This window comes from Haliotis rubra, unplaced genomic scaffold, assembly GCF_003918875.1.
Source record: "Haliotis rubra isolate DU_JTF1 unplaced genomic scaffold, ASM391887v1 Scf1569, whole genome shotgun sequence".
Lineage (NCBI taxonomy): Eukaryota > Metazoa > Mollusca > Gastropoda > Lepetellida > Haliotidae > Haliotis > Haliotis rubra.
The window spans coordinates 132,534-151,122 of record NW_025765524.1 but is presented as its reverse complement, the minus strand read 5'-3'; the positions used below and the strand labels follow the sequence as shown (position 1 = coordinate 151,122).

Genomic DNA, 18,589 nt, shown 5'->3' with positions numbered 1-18,589 from the left:
TCGTTGAAACAGGTTCGGTTGCGTTGGCGATAAAGTCGTTGTCGGTTCGGCGTTGCTCGATAAAGTCGTTATCCGGTTCGAGCGATTTAACCAGTAAAGTCGTTAATCCCGGTTCGGCGTTGCCGTCGTTGATCGCAATCGGTTCAACGTTGCTGATCGTCGTTAATCGGTTCAACGTTAACGATCTCGTCGTTTAATCGGTTCAACGTTAGCCGTCGTGGTTATCGGTTCAACGTTGCTGTCGTCGTTATCGGTTCAGCGTGCTGTCGTCGTTATCGGTTCAGCCGGTTGCTGTCGTTGGTAATCGGTTCAACATTGCTGTCGTCGTTATCGGTTCAACATTGCTGTCGTCGTTATCGGTTCAACATTACTGTAATCATTATCGGTTCCGGTTCCATTACGTTATTGCTGTCGTCGTTATCGGTTCAACAGTTGCTGTTAACTGTCGTTATCGGTTCAGCATTTCAACGTGCATCGTTATCGGTTCAACATTACTGTCATCATTATCAGGTTCAGCATTGCTGTTGGTCATTATTGTTATCTGTTCCAACGTTATGTCATCGATTATCAGGTTCAACATTACTGTCATCGTTATCAGGTTCAGTTCAACGTGCTGTCATCGTTATCGGTTCAACGTTGCTGTCATCGTTATCGGTTCAACGTTAGTCATCTCGTATCGGTTCAACGTTAATGTCGTTATTATCGGTTCAACATTACTGTCATCGTTATCGGTTCAACATTGCTGTCATCGTTATCGGTTCAGCATTGCTGTCATCGTTATCGGTTCAACATTGCTGTCATCATTATCGGTTCAACATTGCTGTCATCATTATCGGTTCAACATTACTGTCATCGTTATCGGTTCAACATTACTGTCATCGTTATCGGTTCAACATTACTGTCATCATTATCGGTTCAACGTTACTGTCATCATTATCGAGTTCAACATTACTGTCATCGTTATCAGTTCAACGTTACTGTCATCATTATCGGTTCAACATTACTGTCATCGTTATCAGTTCAATTGCTTATTATCAGTTTCAACATTCATTATCGGTTCAACGTTACTGTCATCGTTATCAGTTCAACATTACTGTCATCATTATCAGGTTCAACGTTACTGTCATCATTATCAGTTCCAACATTACTGTCATCATTATCAGTTCAACATTACTGTCATTATTATCAGTTCAACATTACTGTCATCATTATCAGTTCCAACATTACTGTCATCATTATCAGTTCAACGTTACTGTCATCATTATCAGTTCAACATTACTGTCATCATTATCAGTTCCAACATTGCTGTCATCATTATCAGTTCAACATTACTGTCATCGTTATCGGTTCAACATTACTGTCATCATTATCGGTTCAACATTACTGTCATCATTATCAGTTCAACATTACTGTCATCATTATCAGTTCAACATTACTGTCATCATTATCAGTTCAACATTACTGTCATCATTATCAGTTCCAACATTACTGTCATCATTATCAGTTCAACATTACTGTCATCATTATCAGTTCCAACATTACTGTCATCATTATCAGTTCAACATTACTGTCATCATTATCAGTTCAACATTACTGTCATCATTATCAGTTCAACATTACTGTCATCATTATCAGTTCAACATTACTGTCATCATTATCAGTTCCAACATTACTGTCATCATTATCAGTTCCAACATTACTGTCATCATTATCAGTTCCAACATTACTGTCATCATTATCAGTTCAACATTACTGTCATCATTATCAGTTCCAACATTACTGTCATCATTATCAGTTCCAACATTACTGTCATCATTATCAGTTCCAACATTACTGTCATCATTATCAGTTCCAACATTACTGTCATCATTATCAGTTCCAACATTACTGTCATTATTATCAGTTCCAACATTACTGTCATCATTATCAGTTCCAACATTACTGTCATCATTATCAACATTACTGTTCCAACATTACTGTCATCATTATCAGTTCCAACATTACTGTCATCATTATCAGTTCAACATTACTGTCATCATTATCAGTTCCAACATTACTGTCATCATTATCAGTTCAACATTACTGTCATCATTATCAGTTGTCATCATTATCTTCCAACATTGCATCATTATCAGTTCCAACATTACTGTCATCATTATCAGTTCCAACATTACTGTCATCATTATCAGTTCAACATTACTCATCATTATCAGTTCCAACATTACTGTCATCATTATCAGTTCCAACATTACTGTCATCATTATCAGTTCCAACATTACTGTCATCATTATCAGTTCCAACATTACTGTCATCATTATCAGTTCCAACATTACTGTCATCATTATCAGTTCCAACATTACTGTCATCATTATCAGTTCAACATTACTGTCATCATTATCAGTTCAACATTACTGTCAATTATCAGTTCCAACATTACTGTCATCATTATCAGTTCCAACATTACTGTCATCATTATCAGTTCCAACATTACTGTCATTACATCATTATCAGTTCCATTACTGTCATCATTATCAGTTCAACATTACTGTCATCATTATCAGTTCCAACATTACTGTCATCATTATCAGTTCCAACATTACTGTCATCATTATCAGTTCCAACATTACTGTCATCATTATCAGTTCCAACATTACTGTCATCATTATCAGTTCCAACATTACTGTCATCATTATCAGTTCCAACATTACTGTCATCATTATCAGTTCCAACATTACTGTCATCATTATCAGTTCCAACATTACTGTCATCATTATCAGTTCCAACATTCTGTCAACATTACATTACTGTCATCATTATCAGTTCCAACATTACTGTCATCATTATCAGTTCCAACATTACTGTCATCATTATCAGTTCCAACATTACTGTCATCACATTACATCATTATCAGTTCCAACATTACTGTCATCATTATCAGTTCCAACATTACTGTCATTATTATCAGTTCCAACATTACTGTCATCATTATCAGTTCCAACATTACTGTCATCATTATCAGTTCCAACATTACTGTCATCATTATCAGTTCCAACATTACTGTCATCATTATCAGTTCCAACATTACTGTCATCATTATCAGTTCCAACATTACTGTCATCATTATCAGTTCCAACATTACTGTCATCATTATCAGTTCCAACATTACTGTCATCATTATCAGTTCCAACATTACTGTCATCATTATCAGTTCCAACATTACTGTCATCATTATCAGTTCCAACATTACTGTCATCATTATCAGTTCCAACATTACTGTCATCATTATCAGTTCCAACATTACTGTCATCATTATCAGTTCCAACATTACTGTCATCATTATCAGTTCCAACATTACTGTCATCATTATCATTTCAACATTACTGTCATCATTATCAGTTCCAACAGTTCCAACATTACTGTCATCATTATCAGTTCCAACATTACTGTCATCATTATCAGTTCCAACATTACTGTCATCATTATCAGTTCCAACATTACTGTCATCATTATCAGTTCCAACATTACTGTCATCATTATCAGTTCCAACATTACTGTCATCATTATCAGTTCCAACATTACTGTCATTATTATCAGTTCCAACATTACTGTCATCATTATCAGTTCCAACATTACTGTCATCATTATCAGTTCCAACATTACTGTCATCATTATCAGTTCCAACATTACTGTCATCATTATCAGTTCCAACATTACTGTCATCATTATCAGTTCTAACATTACTGTCATCATTATCAGTTTTACATCACAACTTTCAGTAGGATGATCGATATCATTTTACATCTCTGAAAAGATGGAATTGTACTTGGGCATAATGTTGTCATTTAAGGTGGAACTGTCAACACATGTCAGAAGTTCATTAACTCAATGCACTGCACACAGACGTATTATTTACCAACTGTGAATCCTTGCACTGCTGCTTGGAGCTATCAAAATGTTCTCTGGTGATAGCAGATAAGTGTGGATATTAGGTTTTGACTGCAGCTGGGTAAACAGTGACAAAAACTGCAGAGCAAAATATAATGACAAGCAAGTCATTTGTAGTGAGAAAATCATCGGAAGCATTTTGTGGGGCTGGTTGGGTAATCGGAACCACAGTTTTATTTAAGTTGGGCCTGATAACAGACTTCTTGGTTATTGAGTGACCAGGAGCTTTCAAACGTGTAAAGAAACTTCATTTTAAATGTCTTATGTTATGTATCACTGGGATTTAGCTTATGTTCTTGCTTTGTCCAAGCAATACAATCATAAACCCTGTATATAATACACTATGTTCCTTTTATGTGGCTCCAGGTGGTGGTCACATGGGATGTTACAGTTATACATTTACTTATATCTGTATTCACTATCCAGGTTATACAGACAAGGTCGTGTGTTTCGCCTGTGGATGTAGCCTGCATCGATGGAGGCCCGAGGCCGACCCCTGGGTGCAGCATGCGCGACACGCCCGTCACTGTGTGTATGTGAAGCAGCACAAGGGAGATAACTTTGTATTGGAGGCTCAGCAGGCTGAGGTATGTCACAACACAGTATGATAAGGGATTTATATCGACCTATTCAGAGGCTGATATTCGGCCCAAGTTTGCAGCAGATGACCATGTGAAAGTAAAAATTCCAAATTTGAAATATTAATTTCTTACTTCCTCAGAGTTTTCATTTGAATTTTACTCCCAATGTTTTCTGCCTGCCAAGGACACTTAGCTTGGAATCTTGGATAAACCCATGCTGATATTTCTTTCGATACACTTATTGTTTTATTGCAACTAATGTCTCTAGTGCTGGGGTGTATGTTACCCATGTAATGAATTCATTTTGGTTTTAACTATACATTGTAAACACGTTCGGTGTGTAGAAAATACTGTTGAGTCTAAGAACTAATACATTTGATAATTAGAACTGACAAAAGTATAGATCATTATAGGAATATTACCAGGCTTAAGACAGTCACAGGAATACTCAAGATGAAAAACATGATACCTGTATCAAACACATCACTGTGGAATAAATGAATTTCTCATTTGTTTGTCAGTCACCGTCAAAGATTGGTGTGTACTGACTTGTGTCCAGTAGTTGATAGACCTGCCTTGAACCACAGCAAACTTAAAGTCATATAATCCCCTTAAATAACCTTTTCATGTTTGTTTCATTTCTGGCCAATATAAAATATAGGAGTAAACTTTCATTTTCTTGTCAGTATGTATACTTCATCTGCAACAACGTACCTATGTGCTTTCAAAGTTTCGGGGTGGTGGGGTAGCCTAGTGGTTAAAGCGTTTGCTCATCATGCCAAAGATCCGAGTTCGACCCCAGTGGGTACAATGTGTGAAGCCCATTTCGAGTGTACCCCGCCGTGATATTGCTGCAATATTTCTAAAAGCATCGTAAAACCATACTCACAGTTTTAACGTTTCTTTAACCAGTCATCATATAGCTGGACTATTGCAATGTGCGGCATCAAACCACTAGCAAACAAACCCTTCCTTTAAGATAAACGCATGGGGAGTCTCACACTCCAGTAGTGTAACTCGTTCTTGGTAAGTGTAGCAGGTACGTTATTATGCATGGAATGGTGTGTCTAATATATCAAACAAAATGTTAACAAATGTACATTTTAGGTGCTACCTATATTTAAAGTTTAAACAGAAAAAGCACAACTTACTATGGTTAAGAAAGTTAGCTTCATTTAGGTTCAGCTTTAATGTAAGTTTAAGCAACGGAACAAATCACCACTTACTGATGTCAAAATGATAAGTTATTTTAGGTAAGACCTGTATTTCATCTCTCAGCCAGGAAATATATCCTTGTATCATGTATTGACGTATATCGATTGAAATGTCTGTCAAAATATATCATCCACCTGTAAAAATCCATGAAGATCTGTCTTCAACGACCCATGCTTTTTGTGTGACTAACGGGATCGGGTGGTCAGGCTCGTTGACTTGTTTGACACATGTCATCGTATCCCAGTTGTACAGATCACTGTTCATGTTGTCAATCACTGGATTGTCTGGTCCAGAATCGATTACTTACACACCGCTGTCTTATAGCTGGAATATGCTGTGTTTGGTGTTAAACACAAAATGTCAAAATATCTCCCAAATAAATAACCCAGTAAGATGTACAACAAATCAGTGTTAAAATTCTGTATCTTGTCCCGTGAGTGTATTGTGCTCATGTTCGAGTCACTAGACTGACAGAGTTTGGTTTTACACCGCTTTTAGCAATATTCCAGCAACATCCAGCCAAATGGGCTTCACACATTGTACATGTGGGGATTCAACCTCTTCGTCAGCCAGCGCTTTAACCATAGGCTACCCCACCCCCGAAGTCAATAGATCATCCTGTAGAAAGCTATAGTAAATCTAATGTATCTCAATAAACATGTATTCATTTTGTCAAATTCTCTCAATAACTGGAATGAGATTATGTCCCTTTTAACATGATCATATTTTGAAATTATCTCTCAAATTTTTCATTGTACATTGAAACTTCAACAAATTTAATATCTGTTCACTGTTTTGACAAACTAGTTTTCAAGACATTCTCATTTCTAAGCCCACACTGGATTGTCTGGTCCAAAATTGATTATTTACATACCGGCGTCCATAGCTGGAATATTGTTGTTTTGGTGTTAAACACAAAATGTCAAAATATCTCAAATAAATAACCCATCACTCAAGAATGAAATACTGTATACACTTTAGAATGCACTATTCATGAGTAACCTAGTCAGTTCATATATATTATTATATGATGACATGTGACATCTGTTTTTCCTTCCACAGGCTCTGACAGAGAAGGACACAGTTGAAGGTGGGTGATTGAAAGTGTCTCCTGTATAATGCAAGAATTTAGAAACTGTAGTGGTGTCAAATACCTCATGATATAATACATATCAAAATACTTGGGTATTGGTGCCATACATATTGTAATGCCTAGTTGCATTGTTTGAGGGTGAAACTGTCCAAGTTCAATACGTCCTGCCTGATGAGGGGTTGTTGCCATTATCACCAGTTCGTGTTGACCTCACATGGTAGCATCGGCTCATGCACACTTGGTTGATGCAGTATTCATAAATATTACATATGGGGTAGCTATAATGCCCAATTTAAGGGGTATCTAGAAACCCCTACCTCATGATGTCCATATCACAATACACAGCCTCTGCTGACAAAGGGCTGTTATTAAAATTGTGTTACATTCTCCACACTGGCTTCTATTGGCTTTCTATGATAATTTTTGCAAACAGTTTTGTGATATTTGATGTGAAACATTAAGGTTAAGGTATACTACATGGTCTCCTGTCACTCTGTGCAATATTCATTGTCAATCAATCAATCAGTTTATTGCATGAAGGCCATCGGCCCATATACAAAATAAATATGCATAATATGTACAACATATACAACATAGGACACGCACGTTCCATTGAATGTGTTAACCCTTTATCACCTGCAGTTACCAATCCTTGTATGTTAGTTTCATGTCTTAGGTATCATTGTGTGTCAAAAATCCAAGTCAATATGAGCTGAATTCAGTTATAAATGTACATGTCTATGATTTATCTAAATTTAACATGTGAAGATCCGGGTTAGAATTGATCTTCAGTACCCCATGCTTGTTATAAGAGGCAACTAACGGGATCGGGTGGTCAGGTTCGCTGACTTGGTTGACACATGTCATCGTATCCCAGTATGTCATACTGTTGATCACTGGATTGTCTGGTCAGACTCGATTATTTACAGACCGACACCAAATAGCTGGAATATTGCTGAGTGTGTCATAAAACTAAACTCACTCACTCTATTTTTGTAAAATATGTAAGCAAATCACATCTTAACAAGTAAGAGTCATATTGATACCAGTTAAACAAACTTATGAAGTACTGTGTTACCGTGTTTAATGAAATTGTATTGTATTTCATAGACCAGTGCGGCACCCCAGGGAGCCCGGGCCACACCCTCCCCACTCCGCCCCGGTCTGGACATGGCGGCCATCAAGGCAGCCCTGGCATGTCAGTATGATGTACAACAAATCCGACAGGCTGTTCTCAAATTCTTTATCTTGTCCCGTGAGTGTATTGTGCTCATGTTGGAGTCACTTGAACATCCTGGTGTAAATCTACGAGATATCGCAGAGTAACTGTATTCATTTTCGTCTAAATTCTCTCAATAACTTTAGAAAATTGAGATTATCTCCTTTTTCATATTTGGGAATTATCTCCCTTGGGTAATTTTTCATTTTGGTCTAAAACCTGTTCACTGTCTTGACAAACCAGTTTACATTCTCATTTCTATGTCTACACTGTTTTGATGGTTACCAGGTTACAGAAGTTTTCTAAACTTGGATTTGTCAGAAGATGATTAAATGTGTTTGTTTCTCAAGATTTTAAAGGTTATTTAATTGAGTTGGGGAAATATACATGTATCCGTATTTCTGGATGTTTATCTTTATACAGTGGCATAGTTACACGTACATCTGTGGACATATGTTTTCATGGCAGTGGTCGTATAGATTTCATCGGTTTTCATATGTGAAGTTGAGATTCTAATGCTATACATTTTGTAGAATCTTTGTGGATCTAATTTTTGTGTGTATTTCTAACTAATCACAGTAGCCAGGCAAATACATATCACTTTTACAGTCAATGTTTTTGAGTATGCAAATCCTGTCTTGTATAATTTTCTGTTGATCCATATTGTGTACATATCAACTGAACTTCCTAGAATCGGGTTTCAGACAAGTGGTTAAAGTCATAGAGTGCATTGAAACTATTTTTGCTTCTCTCTACATGGCTTTCGGTTTAGCTTGTCGATTCTGTAAACTGAAAATAGAAAAAAAACACATATATCCTCGCTGCATGCTAACTTCCACCCTCTGTATGACAGGTGGGTTTTACCCCAATGAGGCGCTGCTCCTCGGCACACTGCGAGCCTCTGATGCCAACTTCACCCAGCTTCAGAGACTAATGGAGTCGACCCACACCAAGGACCTGAGTCTTATCAGACAGACCGAGGAGATCCAGCAGAAGGACCAGCTGCTGGAGAGGAGCAAGGAGGAGATAGAGCGGACCCACGAGGAGTACCACACAGAGCTGAGTCGGGAGCAGGCGCAGAGACGGTGTGATATGCAGGCCCTGACTGCCAGGCTACAGGCCCAGGCCCAGGTCATCCAGAGACAGGGGCAGATGGTGCAGGACAAGTACCTCCAGCTGCAGGACAAGGACCTCCAGCTGCAGGACAAGGACCACCAGCTGGGACACCAGGGAGAGGAGCTGGACAGGAAACAGAGGGAGCTGAACAGTCTGGCTGTGGAGATGAGGAGACAGGCCCAGGAGAACAGGCGGAAGGATGAAGAGATGAGGAGACAGGAAGAGGAGACAGGCAGAGGAGCTGGAGAGAATGAGGCAGCTGCTGCAGGGTAGGTTGTCAAGGATGTTTAAAGTACAGGGAAACATTATTCACTCTTCATCCTATGTTTTTTTATGTAAGGTGTGAGTCGTTTTATTTAACATTTTTTACCTTATACCAAGCATATGTATATGTGTACATTAACAGGAGACTATCAATTAGTTAATTATGGCCCTTAAAATTGAGCAAAATGTTATAAATGTTTATACTATGTCACGGGCTATTTCTTTGTAGGTGAATGTTTTAAAAGGAACATTCTAAGTTAATCTAAAGACCAACATGGCTGTGCATATTGTACTTGTGTCTTGATCATTCATCACCAGATCAGGCCACATGAAAGTGACAAGATGTTGATGTACTGTTAGCCTATAGTGTGAATGTGGTCGGTCCTCATTAACTGGAGTTTTATTGAATAGTTTTTAAATTCATAAGTTGTATCATGATTTTGTATAATAGTATTTTTCAGAAAGATGATTTTAAAAATGACTATTGTGTCTCCAGAATGTATCTTTGTTTATGATGTTGATGCTTGTGCACCTGGCCCCAAAGAAATTGTTTACACCTGAAAAAATATCTGACCATTTTGTCTTTCTATTCCTGCCATTATTGGCTAGCTCTTTGGGTAAACATTGTCTGTCTTTGTCCTGGTAATGGGAACACTGTTTTGGGAATCATGGCCATGAAATCAGAGCATCTAGAATTAAACTCCAACTTGTTTGCTCGGCAGCTAACAACATAGAGAACAATGGACCAGTCAACAACGCCGCTGCTGTTAATGCTGCTGCTCCTGTTGCCCCGGTTGTCCCCGCCGACCCTGCCTACGCCCGATGTAAGGTGTGTCTGGAGGAGGAGGCACAGTGTCTGTTCCGTCCGTGTCGACACATGTGTTGCGGCACGCAGTGTGCGCCACACTTTATCGGGAAATCATGCCCCATCTGTCGGAACAGTGTGCGTGACTGGGAGATTATCTATGTGGCATAGATATACGCTTCAGTCTCAGAAACTTAGTGGCAGCTATTGTTAGGATATCATCGGGACTTGGAGTAATTCAAGTAAATCTTATGGTCATACTGTGATACTGTCTAATTCTTCAGATCTGAGCTTAGACCAAAATTTTCTCATGAACAAAAATCTGGGATTTTAATGTTATAAAATGTTCCAACGGTAGTAACAGTACATATTTATTGTGATCCTCGTGAAGATGAAGTTGATTTCCAAAACGGCAGTAGAATGATAATGCATGGTTTGTCGGAGATATATTATTTCTTTAGTCACTGTCAGAAATGTAAATAGTTTACCTTCAAGGACAGCCAATATTGTTTTCTTCTTTTCTGATGTATTTCTTTCCTGTCTCTCACAATACATGTATATACTTGTAGACATTTACATGTACAGTTTCTACACAATGTCACCCAGTAACATCCACACAGTACACCTGTCGCAATATTTCACGTTACACTCATTAATGTTATTAGATTTTTACTCAAAGAGTTACAAATATTTCTTCATATACAGAGACTTGGGAACCTAGAAATTATGTCAAGTAGGTTATTTGTTAGTGAGGCAGCACGGGATCAAAATCTGTCACTGGTCAGACCGTTATGAAAACCCAGTCAGTGACAATATATTTCTTAATGCCAGTTTTGGGCATTACAAGCCCCTGTTGTGACAATCAATGCCTGTTACAGTTACTGCTGACAGTATTTCATCAGAACAGACACTGACGGCCACTGATATAATTACCGCCTGACAGTCCACTCGGTGGTGCTCAACATGTGAAGGCCACTAAGTGTCCACTAACTGATATCAAAGCCTAGTTTCCACCTTTGCCCCTTAAATTGTCTTGGGTCGATTGTGGGTCACTGGCAATAATCCATGTAGAACACGAGTTGTGTTCCTTGCGATGAAAATATGGTTGTTGTTGATGACCTCACGAAGATACCATAGCAGTCGAAATGCTCAGCAGCCATGTTCTCGGAGACTATATGTTGATTTTGTAAAAACAATCTCAGATTGTCCTTCTGTCTGATGTTCAATAGTCTGTCACTTTTTATGGAATGGGCGGGGTGAGAACTAGACTTTGATATTATGCTAGTGGACATTCTTGTCTCGGGAAGATGTTTCATATAGGGCAGCATCCTGTTCCACAGTGATGGTGGTGCTTGGTGCTCCCATACTTAAACAGAGGCCTGTAGACCTACAGAACTGGCAGGGCTACGATAACTTAGTGCTCACTTACTTAAACAGAGGCCAGAAGACTTACAGTACTGGCAGGGCTAAGATCACTTTCTGGAATGATGCCAAGATTTACTTAGGATCATTCACATGGATCATTCCATCACAGCAGTAACCATGATAACATCCAATGCAATAACACAACAGAAGGGCCTACATCGACTGTAGTGACATCTCTGTATGATGCTCATGTTGTCTACTGTACGCAACTAGTGTACACTCTCTTCCATCACCATATACTGCTAACATTCTCATGTAGACACCTGGTGTCCCCCAGGTATATCTGTGTATAGTGTTCGTGTAGACACCTGGTGTCCCCAGGTATATCTGTGTATAGTGTTCGTGTAGACACCTGGTGTCCCCAGGTATATCTGTGTATAGTGTTCGTGTAGACACCTGGTGTCCCCAGGTATATCTGTGTATAGTGTTTGTGTAGACACCTGGTGTCCCCAGGTATATCTGTGTATAGTGTTCGTGTAGACACCTGGTGTCCCCAGGTATATCTGTGTATAGTGTTCGTGTAGACACCTGGTGTCCCCAGGTATATCTGTGTATAGTGTTCGTGTAGACACCTGGTGTCCCCCAGGTATATCTGTGTATAGTGTTCGTGTAGACACCTGGTGTCCCCAGGTAAATCTGCATATAGTGTTTGTGTAGACACCTGGTGTCCCCAGGTAAATCTGTATATAGTGTTTGTGTAGACACCTGGTGTCCCCCCAGTTATATCTGCATATAGTGCTCACATTATCTCATCTGACATTGTACTCATGACGGGTTAGAATTGGTCTTCAGCAACCCATGCTTGTCATAAGAGACGACTAACGGGATCAGGTGGTCAGTCCCGCTGGCTTGGTTGACACATGTCATCGCATCCCATTTGAATAGATCGATGTTCATGCTGTTGATCAACGGATTGTCTGGTCCAAACTTGAGTGCGGCGTAAAACAACAAACATCATGTGCCATTGTTTCCTGTAGACAGGTAGTGTCAATCCATTTCATGAGGGCAGTTTGTAGATTCATACAGTCATTGTACATCACCATGGTTACATATATCTGATGAACCTAAGACTGATGTGTTGAGGTATCGGTGTCAGATTATTAGATATATATATATATATATATATATATTTGTAAATATCTTTGTTCACCAAAATACATTTACACATATTTTTAGACATTTAGTTCTATTTTGAAGGATATTCAAAAGACACCAGATACAAATTGCCATCCAATCACATTACACCCCTTCCTGAGAGTCTTGTGTAAGTGATAGTTGGAATTGATATTTTTGTTTATCAGATTTTTAAGAATGCAGTCTCGTCTCTGTATCGGTCATGAGGACCTTGATCTGTCAATTTTATTATTCCTGGTCTGTCTTCATTGGCTGTACCAGTATGAGCTATAGATTGTTATGTTGTTATAGCATGTCATCTGCTGTTATATATTGCTTACAGAGTCGCATATACCAGTAGTTGTGTATATGCTGTTATACACTGCTTATTGAATGAAATACACCCATAGTGGTGTGTATAACTAATCATACCATAATGAACTACCCCTATAGAATTATACATATATTGTGTTCATATTTTTCATGATGTCTAAAATGCTCTCAAAAGATATTTGGTTCGAGTCTAGAAGAGATGTAAAACATGGCAACTGAAGATTTGACATTACTGAACAGTAATACATTGTGTCTCTGGATGCTGTTACAATGTTACAGCTGTGTGTTGGTGTATAACTTCTCTAATGCCTGACATCAGTATGCTGACATACACCAACACGTGGCTCATAACAGAAGAAAAAAGTTGTCATCCACACAAAAATCTTGCCATACTGGAACACAAACATCAGCCATCCGTGGACAACAACTTCTTTACTTCTTCGAGTGGTATTTCAGAAGTTAGGAAGTATGGATAACAACTTATTTTTTTGTTGCTCTCACAAAATAAAAGAAGTTGTTATCCATATATATTTGTCATTATTGAACTGTTAAAAACATTTTCAGGATTAAGTCTTGCATCTGGTGAGTACTGGTTGCACATGTTGTACACAAAGCAGGATTAATGTACACAGAATACAATGTAATGAGGAGGACGATGGATTAACGGAGGAGAAGCCAGATGAATACAATATAGGTATAGTGATGGTGTAATGAGCTGAATTGGGTAACAATAGCAATGCTACAATCATACTGTCCTGTGCATTTGTGATAGGTTATATCTCAGTAAGGTGCATGTTTGGGAGGTAGATGCCTTTGTTTGTTAATGGTGGGTTTCTTTCTTTGGATTCCTAGAGCTTTTTGAATTTCTGCTTTTCCCACAAACATGTTGGTATGGAGACTTGATGATTTTTATAGCTGGAATATTGCCGAGTGCAGCGTAAAACTAAACTCACTCACTCACTCACTCATAGGGCTTCAGGCTGACTTGACGGCATCTTTCGTATATACAAGTCTGTTGTTTGGGGTGAAGATCATGTCTCTACTGGCTGTGAGATATCTTGTGACTGGTAGGGCCTTGGACATGGGGGAAAGCAGCCATGGGTAGGGAACCATTTCTGTATATCCTGAATTATCTACTCAGTGTCCATCTAGTGTTGGTCCGATTAATTGAAATAATCGAAGACTGGTCACCGTGACTAATTGACCAAGCAATCGATCATGTTTTTTCTCATAATCGAACACAATTTTGGAACACTTGTTTGCATTAACAATATTTTTCACAAGGTTGGTTATGTCTGTTACATTTCATAAGCACTACAAGCTCGTTCCATGTCATGACTGAATATATCTTAAAGACTCCAGGAAATTTATGTTCCTAACATACTGGTCATGCTTTAAAGTTGTGAAATTTGTAAATGCATTTTGTGCAATTTGAAAACCCCCCGGAAGAACTACATGTTTTTACTTTATTTTTGTGCCCTAAGAAACATAACCAGGAAAATTTAATAAATGGCACTAACCAATTATTTTCGATGATTGATCTATTGTAATGAACCAGTCACCATCAACTGGGAGATTTTTTACCAATTCCCAACACTATGCCCATCCCAACCATCAACTAAGCCAGGCAAAATCATCCCAATCTGTATTTCAAAATATCAAAAGAAAGAGGCCAGCCACTAATAGAATCTGAGGCATCTACCTTCCCACTGAGTGCTCCCCTGTACTTTAACACAATTGACACCAGATTGTTATATTGTTACCCAGTTCTTGTCATCATCTCTAGACCTATCATCACTGTATTACATTTTCCTCCAGGTAATCCCATTAGCTTTCTCTTGATATCTGTGTATCTGTGTACAAGAATCCATTTTGTGTAGAACCTGTAATGTTGACAACATCCACTTGTCTTCACCTGATGTAAGACCAGGAAGTAGCCAGGGAAGGTTGTTACATACAAGAAACAAGTTGTCATCTATGAAAATTTTATGTCTTTTTGAAAATACTTGATAAACTAAGAATGAATAACATCAGTGTCATGTTGTTTGTCGACAGATGAGTCCACTGAATAATTGTCTTTGGTTGGTTTAACGCTGCTTTGAACAATAATGATTTACATCACGACTGGTCAGACCCGGGAAGATCAAGATTTGAACTGGTCTTCAGTAACCCATGCTTGTCATAGGAAGTGACTAATAGGATCGGGTGGTCAGGCTCGCTGACTCGGTTGACACATGTCATTGTATACCAATTGGGAGATCGATGCTCATGCTGTTGATCACTAGATTGTCTGTTCCAGACTTGATTATTTACAGATCGCCATCATATAGCTGGAATATTGGTGAGTGCGGCACAAAACACAAACCAACCAACAATGAATGGTCAGCTTCTTGTTGAAGGCAACTCCAAAGGGAGTGGGGATATATTGCTGAAAAAACGTAGACTTATCATCATTGAAGCCTATATCATCAGGGTGTCTTTGCAGGGATGGCAATTTCCACTGATCCGCGGATTTCCGCTGATTTTATTTCAAATTAAATCCATTGAGGAACCCTCAACTCGATGACACAATATTACGTTTTCAGCTGAAAATAGATTTTCCTGTTGCCATCCCTATTCGAACTCAAAAACTTCTTTTGTGGCATGCCCCAGCAGAAAAAGCGAATGTATTTCGAGATAAAGGAAGCCACGTCTTCTCCCCAACAGGTCGCCAGCAACCTGTGATCGTTGTAAGCAGGGGATTAATGCATGTCATTGTAGCACATGTAATACATTTCTGTCAACAATGAGGCTAATTAAGCACTTATTCAAATGGGTTGATGCCCATTCAAGAAAACACACTAACACAATTGCTCATTTCCCTTGGAAATACACGGTTAAGGAAAACGGTGTGGTTGGCTGGTTGTTTAAGAGCAGCTAAATCTCAAAACAAGGGTAGCATTGTATTGCATCACATCGATTTCAGAGTCGCATCAAGAAGTTATAAGGTGTTTATAAGCATAAATTATGTGCAACGGCTCCTTTTGCTGACATCATTGTGAAAGCATAGATACTTGTCTCATATTGTGGAATACTTTAAGGATCTGTACCGGTATGTATGCAGTACGTTTAAATAGCAATGGTAACCGTGACGACAGGTGACCACAGATCCATGGTATTATTTCCATTTCATGTGAAGAGAACCACATGAATCTATGCTTTAATAAGCCATGTTGTGATACTCAAAGCTAGAACACATAAATCAGAGCACATAGCAATGTATATTAGAGTTTTACAGCATCGTATATGTCAGGGCAACACATGGTCCTGTAGGATTGATGCTGATGCCGGTGATCACTGGATTGTCTGGTCCAGACTCCATTATTTACATACAACCACCATATAGCTGGAATATTGCTGAATGCGGCGTTGAACAACAAACAAACATCCTCTAGGGTAAGGAAGGAGTACCTCACACGATAGTTTTGGCATGTCAGAAATAGATGTAAATATCACAACATAGTGTAGCTTCCAGCTTGCATTCTTCATGAAAACTGGGTTGGTTGGGGTAGACATGTGGCAACTCAGTCCAATTATTATGCCAAACGCCCAGGTTCAGCTCCCAACATGGTACCATGTTCGAAGTCTTCTAGATTCCCAGATTATCAAAAAACGCCAACTCACTCACTTACACACTTTGTGATACCATCAAACCCGGGTTTGTCAATAAAAAACACAAGGATTACATTAAAACATTTTATTCTAGATTATGCAAAATAAACAATCTCCAGATATACTCTTCCTTTAACCACCTGTGTCTAAAATACAAATTCGACATTCTCATTATACATATATGTATACTGAAGATAAAAACTAAGGGAACAGGCACAATAAATGTTTTGTGTGCAGCCATGTACACTGTTTGGTATTATTATTTATTAATCAACATTTAACAGGAATGTTGTAACTGTGGATCTGAATGTGAGTGACTCGTTGCTTGGAAACAGTATCACACAAATGGTACCCTGTGTTGCCAGGCAACTGGAACGTGTCCAGTTGCAGGTCAGTAAAAGTAAGTATACAGTTCAAAGTATCCCTATCAAATATTGTGTAGTATACAAGCACACGTCAGATCCTTAACATTCTGGAGGGGACTTCTTTGCAGATGTGTAGGAGTTCAGTAACAAAAGCTGTAAACATTATGAAAGAATCGTGAGGTATACATTATGAAAGAATCTTGAGGTAAGCTGAAATGCCAAGATAACACAACCATTGGTAATACTGATACGTCCAGCTTGGAAATTAAACACTTACTCTGTTTCTCTCTGGTTATTGTTGGTATATTCTGTATTACACATATATTTCTGACATTAAATGGAGAAAAATGTAGGTGTGGTGATCTCAAATAGAAGCATGAGTTAACAAGGGTCAAACAGTGTATATCCATTATGGACAGATAGATTGTCATGACATGTTTTGAGGAGGTAATTTGATATATTACTCACTGACTTTCTAAGACAAATAATTACAAAAAAACAAGTCATTTTAACCAAATACACTTCACTGAAGACAGCCTGTTGTTGAGATGATGTAATGTGATCAGTTTGTGATGTCAGGAATAATGGATGACATCACAATGTGTTTTCTCAACAATGGAGCACTGTGACATATGGCTTCTATATCCACCAGTCAGTAATGACAGTCGCTAAAATGTACAAATATAGAACAGTTATCACACAGATCATTCTCCCTTGGATAATACAATACAGTAGTGCTACGTCTTCCATGCATGTCCTGACAGATCTACAACTCAGCACAGTTGAAAATATACAACACAGACAATGAAATAATAATAAAATAATGTAGAAATATTGAGTAAAAATCACAAAATACTGTAAAATATCTGGGGAATGGATCGGAGGGAATTTTCTCGTTCAGATCAACTATGAAGCTATTGAATTACTAGGTGCGACTACGTTAGATTCATCTACCTGGAGCAGTGGTGAATCTGACAGTGATGTCACTGATTCAACAACTTGTACAGAACCTCAATCATGACACAAACATGAGGTGACTGATTAATGTGTTACAGCCTGTAACTGAACAAATGACTTACTGTGGGAGGGAGTTTGGTGTCATGCTGCTTTCAGTAATATTCCAACAATACCACAGCTGGGGACATACATGTGAGGAATCAAACCCGACCTTCAGCGTGACGAGCAGACCCTTTTAAGCACCAGTCCCATCACCCCATCACTTCCACCAGTCACAGTTTAGCACAATGGATATTGCACTAGTTGATGTTTAGTGAGTGAGTGAGTTTAGTTTTACGCCGCTTTTAGCAATATTCCAGCTATATCACGGCGGGGGACACCAGAATGGGCTTCACATATTGTACCCATGTGGGGAATCGAACCCGGGTCTTCGGCGTGACGAACGAACGCTTTAACCACTACACTACCCCATCGCCCCTGATGTTTAGTGTTGGAGCAGGCATTCTC

At 38.7% G+C, this 18,589-nt stretch overlaps 1 protein-coding gene across 2 annotated transcripts; it reads left to right on the top strand.

Annotated features, from left to right (window-relative positions):
* The first annotated feature begins 4,362 nt into the window (after positions 1 to 4,362).
* LOC124271020 (golgin subfamily A member 6-like protein 7) lies at positions 4,363 to 10,252 on the top strand. Of its 2 annotated transcripts, none has more exons than XM_046706083.1 (5): positions 4,363 to 4,532; positions 6,804 to 6,831; positions 7,945 to 8,032; positions 8,907 to 9,438; positions 10,156 to 10,252. In XM_046706083.1, exons 3-5 carry the CDS (start codon positions 8,005 to 8,007, stop codon positions 10,157 to 10,159), a joined length of 564 nt encoding a protein of 187 aa, XP_046562039.1. In that variant the 5' UTR covers positions 4,363 to 4,532; positions 6,804 to 6,831; positions 7,945 to 8,004; the 3' UTR covers positions 10,160 to 10,252. The 2 variants fall into 2 exon arrangements, with proteins under 2 accessions (XP_046562039.1, XP_046562038.1); XM_046706082.1 differs by having other exon boundaries at positions 7,945 to 8,089.
* Positions 10,253 to 18,589: the final 8,337 nt, after the last annotated feature.

Excerpts from the sequence above, each read along its gene's own strand:
- LOC124271020 (XM_046706082.1), top strand. The coding sequence starts at position 8,005 with ATGGCGGCCATCAAGGCAGCCCTGGCATGTCAGTATGATGTACAACAA. Across the intron at positions 8,090-8,906 it reads CAAATTCTTTATCTTGTCCC|GTGGGTTTTACCCCAATGAG; the intron begins GTGAGTGTATTG and ends TCTGTATGACAG.